This window comes from Odocoileus virginianus, chromosome 4, assembly GCF_023699985.2.
Source record: "Odocoileus virginianus isolate 20LAN1187 ecotype Illinois chromosome 4, Ovbor_1.2, whole genome shotgun sequence".
In the NCBI taxonomy this organism is placed as follows: domain Eukaryota; kingdom Metazoa; phylum Chordata; class Mammalia; order Artiodactyla; family Cervidae; genus Odocoileus; species Odocoileus virginianus.
This window is the reverse complement of record NC_069677.1, coordinates 21,736,014-21,741,610: the sequence shown is the minus strand read 5'-3', so window position 1 is coordinate 21,741,610 and position 5,597 is coordinate 21,736,014. Positions and strand designations below refer to the sequence as shown.

The window sequence follows — 5,597 nt, the reverse complement described above, 5'->3', positions numbered from 1 at the left end:
CCAAGTCCCAAATCAACACACACACACACACACACACACACACACACACACACAGAGCCATCACTTGTGGTGAACGTTTACAACACACCTCCTTCCCAGGAAATAAATTTAGGTAACACTGGGATTCAAGAATTCCAGTCAACTGACAGAGCACAGAGGATATATATTTATTTGTGTATCTGTACCCCACCACATGTCCCTGTCCCCAGAAGGCTTCAGACTGCAGATACTTTAAACCTGTATCCACCTCTTATTTTATGAGACCACATAACTGACATGGGAATTTCAAATTCTAGACAAGTACTATTCAGTAGAAGTTTCTGTCAACATGTTCTATATCTGCACAGTACCACTAGCCACTACGTCCTTGATATATGGCTGGTACAACTGAGAAACTGAATTTTTCATTTTATTTTAATTAATTTAAACTTAGCCACGTATGGCTAATGACTAACAGTATTGGACAGTGCAGTTCTAAATAATTCCAGCCAAGCAGGCTCTAGCATCAGAGTTTAAAAAAAAAAAAAAAGGAGCCTTTCAGAATGGTGGGAGCTGGCTTTCCAGGAGAGGGACAGGGTAAAGACACATTGAATATTGATTGAAGATGCGTTGGATGGAGCCACAGCCTGCCCCAAAGGGAACCATGGTGGGATGCTCAAAAGCAACTGAAGATGAATTTGAGAATCAGGCAGGGACAAGACCCTACCTAAAGGGGTTCTAAGGGGATATGGGATATGGAAATGAAGCATCAGAAGGGGTAGAGATGGAGGTGGAGGGAGGGGCTGCCCCCAGTGAGATAAGTACTAACACCAGACCGTGAGAGTTCTAAATCCACCTTAGACCCTTCTCCCCATGGCCCCGTCACTGCGAGTTTTAATGGAAGGATTATTAAATACCTCCTGGAGCAACTTTCATTCTGCAGGGTAATAAACTGAGGTCCAGAGAGGTAACTGGGCTGTCCAGCATCATAAACTGAATCTGTAGCAGAAGCGGGACCAGAACTGCACCCCCTGCCTCCCCACTCTCACTCCCACGAGCCTCCCCGACCCTCCACCAGCTGCACTAAAGGAAGGTCGACCTTCGGAAGGAGAACTGCAGGTAGACAACGAGCAAACAGAGGGAGGCCCAGAAGAGGCACCAGCGAAGGGAGAAGAAGTTGTAGCCGGATCCCTCCCGGGCCCTCGAGTTGGAGGCACTGGAGAAGGTCGCCTCCTCCTCCAGCAGCTTCTCGCTGGGCTTCCAGTGCACGATGCCCTCCTGGCAGGCCTCGCAGAACTCGCTGCGGTGCGGCCCGCTGTCCGGGCGGCTGGCCACGTGGATGCGGTACTGGCCGCCGTCCTCCTCGTAGCACTGCTCGCGCAGGCTGGTGATGAGGTTGTCCACCAGGTTCTCGATGTTCTCCTCCAGCATGCTCGACTCGTCCAGCCGCGCCGTGCCACACTCGTAGCACAGCTGCTTGAAGACGCGCATGCGCACCGAGCCCGCCCGCTGGGTGCGGTCCAGGTACATGTGGAAGAGGATGACCACGTTGGCTGACTGCCAGGTATGCCAGCACCAGGTGCAGTGGAACCTGCGGGGAAGAGAGACAGGGATGGACAAGGCGGGCGTTCCTTCCAGCCAGCCCTCCTGGAGGAGCCTGGGAAGGAAGGGCCCTGGGCGCCTGTGCCTGGAAGTCAAGGTGAAATGTTTATGCTCCCTGGGTACATTAGTGCCTGAGCCGGCGTCTCCGCCTCCTCTTGGAGAACTCCCCTGGGCCTAGGACAGCATCCTCATAAGCCAAACACTGGAGCCCTCTGGCCTCCAGCATTGCTTTCTATCCTACGTCCTGTGTACCCTCCCTTGGCCTGACATGGGTCCGGATGCTGCCCAGGGTCACTCCTGCCAGTCTGGACCTTAGTTCTCATCTGTGAAATGCAGGATAATTATGTCCTCCTGCTCAGACCTCTCATGACTCTGATAAAGGGGATGACCACACATCTCACTCATGCATCCTGTCTGCTCTGGGGCAAAGACTTGCCTCTAGCTGTCTCAAACACAGAACACAGAGAATTCACGGGACAGGCAGGCAGATGGGTGAGATGGGCCGGCAGGGGGAAGACTATAGAGTTTTGTCCATGCACCTTCACAAAGTGCACTCTCCTGTCCCTTGACAGATCATCCTTAGATCCCAATCCAGGACTGCAGCTGAGGTTAGGAAGGTGTATCCTGGTTTGCATACCCCTCCGCACACATATACACACTCGCACATTTATGCACACACAGGCCCTCCACACACATATACACATCACATTTATATACACACTGGCTGCTTTGTCTAACCAGGCCCCTTTGGGTTTCAGCCTCAGGAGATACAAGGGAAGTGGCCTGGGACTTGTATGGCTTAGGCTTCATCTCAGCTCTCCCCAGTGCTTGCACACCTTCAGTGACAGAGAACTCATTACTGCCAGTGGCAATTCCTTCCATCCCTGAGATACAGCTCTTCCAGGGCCCTGCTCCTGAGGCTTTACAGCAGTCTTGGGTCCACTGAGTTGCCTGCCCTCACTGCTGACCCTCTCCAAGACCCCTGGAAATGGCCTGAAGGACCTCTGATGAAGAACTCAATTCAGTCCAACAGGCCCTGCACATCACCTACTGTGATGCCAAGCACCACGCAGCCCAGGCTGTGGAATGGAGATGAAGCCAAGCCTGGCCCCAAACCCCAGGGCCCACAGACAGCACAAGCGCAGCACAGGATCCAGGGCAGCCTGAGGCAGGATTGGCAGGCCAGAGCGTCCTCACTGGTCCTCAGCCAGCAGGGAGTGTGCCCCTCCGTCCTGCCTCCCTGTGCTAGGCCAGAGCTGCGGGGCAGCAGGGTTACTGAGTCCCAACACTTATAGGTAGGGTGAGCCTCTGTGCAGAATATGCACAAGGGTGATGCTTCTCCAGCCCCGCCTGAGGCCAGCTGGGAGCCAGAAGTAGGACCTGCTGAGCCCTAAGGTGAGAGGAGCCACAAGCCTGTGGGGCTCAGCCTCCAACTTGCTGAGTTTCCAGCCCTTCCACCCCTCCCACTTGCCAACTCAGAGCTTCCCATTGTCAGTCTCCTCCTTCTGCACCTTTGAAAATCAAGCCAATCTGGAGATCTTTCCCCTCCCTCGAGCCAGACCTCAGGTCTTACATCTCAAAGCATTGGAGCCAGGAGAAGGGAAACTTAGGATCATCTAGTCAGCCTTTCATTTCATGGAAAGAGAGCCCTCTGCACACACACAGCTAGTCAGAGACAGAGCTGGGGCCCAGCCCATAACAGGTGCCCGTCAGATGTGTCTTGCGTGGGTTTAAGTTGAAATGAGCCAATCAACGCCTGCCTCTCTGTCTTTTGTCCTACAGCCAGGTTCATGCTAATATTTGCAGGTTTTGGGGAAGGAGTACAAGTGTAAGCTCCCCACCCACAGCCTGCCTCCTTCTGTCCCACCCCCAGCGCAACAAGGAACTTCATAGGCAAGCAAGCATGTGTGAACAGCCCAGTCTGTGTGTCCTGGTTCTGTGTGTTTACACCCCCAGAACACAGACACCTATTGGCCTCCTCAGGAGCCTAGGGTTACCATCTGCCCTTAATTCAGTGGACCCAGGGGAGAGTCCCACATCGACCCTGGAGATGAGCTTGAAGCAGGTTGGGCAGGGCATTCTCTTGATCCCAGCCCCAGCCATGACCTAGAAGAGGGAGAGGCAAGTGGACTTCAGATGGATGTGTCCTCTTGACCCAAGACCCCTTGCTGTTTGAAAGACATGGAGCTCCTATACTGTATGTGATGCTGTGCCCTGAGGACCTACTGAACTCCTGCCCAAAGATCTTTTTGTCATAGATCCATAGGTATAAGAGCTAGAAGAGATTTGATTGATTACCTCAGGCCTACTCTCTGGTTTTGCAAATGTGAAAATGGAAACTACACAGGGAAAAGGATTTTCCCAAATTCACAGTTGTTAGCTTCAAAGCCAGTTTCTGGAAATTAGCAGGTGGACAATAAATGTTTTTGTATTCAAATCTGATGTCATTGACTTGACTGCACAGACCTAGGACCAGAGAGAGCTAAGGCTTTCCCCAGTGGACCACATGGCCTCCTCTGCTCTTTGCTATGGAAAATGCAGACCTAGAGACAGAATACAACTTGCTAGGAACACTCAGGGAGTCAGTGGTATAGCTGGGATTAGAATCAAAGCTGGTTCGACCCACCTGGCAGTTCCTTCTCTGCCTCTAACCTCTAACCTGAGTTGACCTTAGAATGGGGCTCCACGCATCTCCGCCTGGGTCTCTTGGAAGGTGCCCCCAGGGCTGTGCCACGGGGCTCCCCACAGCCCCTCATACCCCACCTCTTACCTGCCTGAGGCATGCTGTTCCAGATACTGCTTCCAGCCAGGGGCCAGCTCATTGGGCTTGAGGTTGGGGTCTATGATGAGCTCCCAGCTGTCGGCTGGCTTGGCCACCTCCATCTTCTCATAGAAGACTTTCTTCCACTCACAAGTGGTCAGGCTGGTACACATGGTCCTGTTGGCAGGGCTGGGAGTTTGAGCTCAACCTGAGTGAGAACACAGAAAATGGCCAGGTAGGTGAGAGCAGTGCAATCTCTGAGGTCTGAAAATCTTCCTTGTCAGGACCAGAAGGAAACAGGACCCAGCAACCTCCTTTGTCACCCTGGTACCTGTTGCCATGGCAGCTGAGGCCAGGGCTGGGAAGAGGGAAGTCCCAAAGGGGAGTCCCAGGGCCCTGAACTAGGCTGGGGATTCAGGGCTGGGCAGTGATGCAAGGGCAGTGAGAAGGGTAGGGGCTGAGCCCCGGACCACACTCACCCAGGATTCCCAGGTCTGCAGGAGGCAAGGACGATTCGCTGTTTCTGTTTCACCCCTACCGGTCTTCCAGGCATTCTACATTTCATGTACTGTGGTGACTGGGATACTCTAGGGGACCACAGAGAAACGAAAGAGTGGGAAATGCAGAGCCTACGGCACCCATGCCCCCTGATACGCTGGAACCGTCATTTTCCATGTGCCAAGCACTAGCTGCTTGACCTGTGCCCTGGCCAAGGCAGGGATTACCCCCTGCTTCACCCAGATCAGAAGGCTGGGGTTTATACACCTCCAAGTGGCTCATCCATGAGCCAGATTCAGCTCCACCAAACCCAAACCCATATGTTCATTTTGTTGTTGTTCGGTCACTAAGTCATGTATGACTCTGTGACCTCGTGAACTGCAGCATGCCAGGCTTCCTTGTCCTTCACTGTCTCCCAAAGTTTGCTCAAACTCATGTCCATTGAATCGGTGATGCGATCCAACCATCTGATCCTCTGTTGCCCCGTTGTCCTCCTGCCTTCAGTCTTTCTCAGCATCGGGGTCTTTGCTGCAGTACTAGTACACTGCTGACACGTAAGGGAAGTGACACATTGAGAAAGAGGTGACAGGTGGTCCCTTTGCTTCGGGAGCTCACAGACCAGAGCTGAGAGTCTCACCAGAGTTGGTGAGACAGAATATAACTTCACATGCTGTGAGAAGCATGGTGATAACATTTTAGATTCAGAAATTTATAGACTTGTTGAGCTCATATTCAGTTCCTAATCCCAGGTAGCTGC

General features: G+C 52.8%; 1 protein-coding gene across 1 annotated transcript; it reads right to left on the bottom strand.

Moving 5' to 3' along the window:
- Positions 1-1,062: 1,062 nt before the first annotated feature.
- RTP2 (receptor transporter protein 2) lies at positions 1,063-4,515 on the bottom strand. The gene is made up of 2 exons (XM_020870062.2): positions 4,352-4,515; positions 1,063-1,570 (listed from the first exon to the last, which is right to left on the bottom strand). Exons 1-2 carry the CDS (start codon positions 4,513-4,515, stop codon positions 1,063-1,065), a joined length of 672 nt encoding a protein of 223 aa, XP_020725721.1.
- Positions 4,516-5,597: the final 1,082 nt, after the last annotated feature.

Bases quoted from the DNA above. Each gene is read 5' to 3' on its own strand.
- RTP2 (XM_020870062.2), bottom strand. From the start codon at position 4,515: ATGTGTACCAGCCTGACCACTTGTGAGTGGAAGAAAGTCTTCTATGAG. The intron at 1,571-4,351 runs GTAAGAGGTGGG...TCTTCCCCGCAG, and splicing joins GAACAGCATGCCTCAGGCAG to GTTCCACTGCACCTGGTGCT.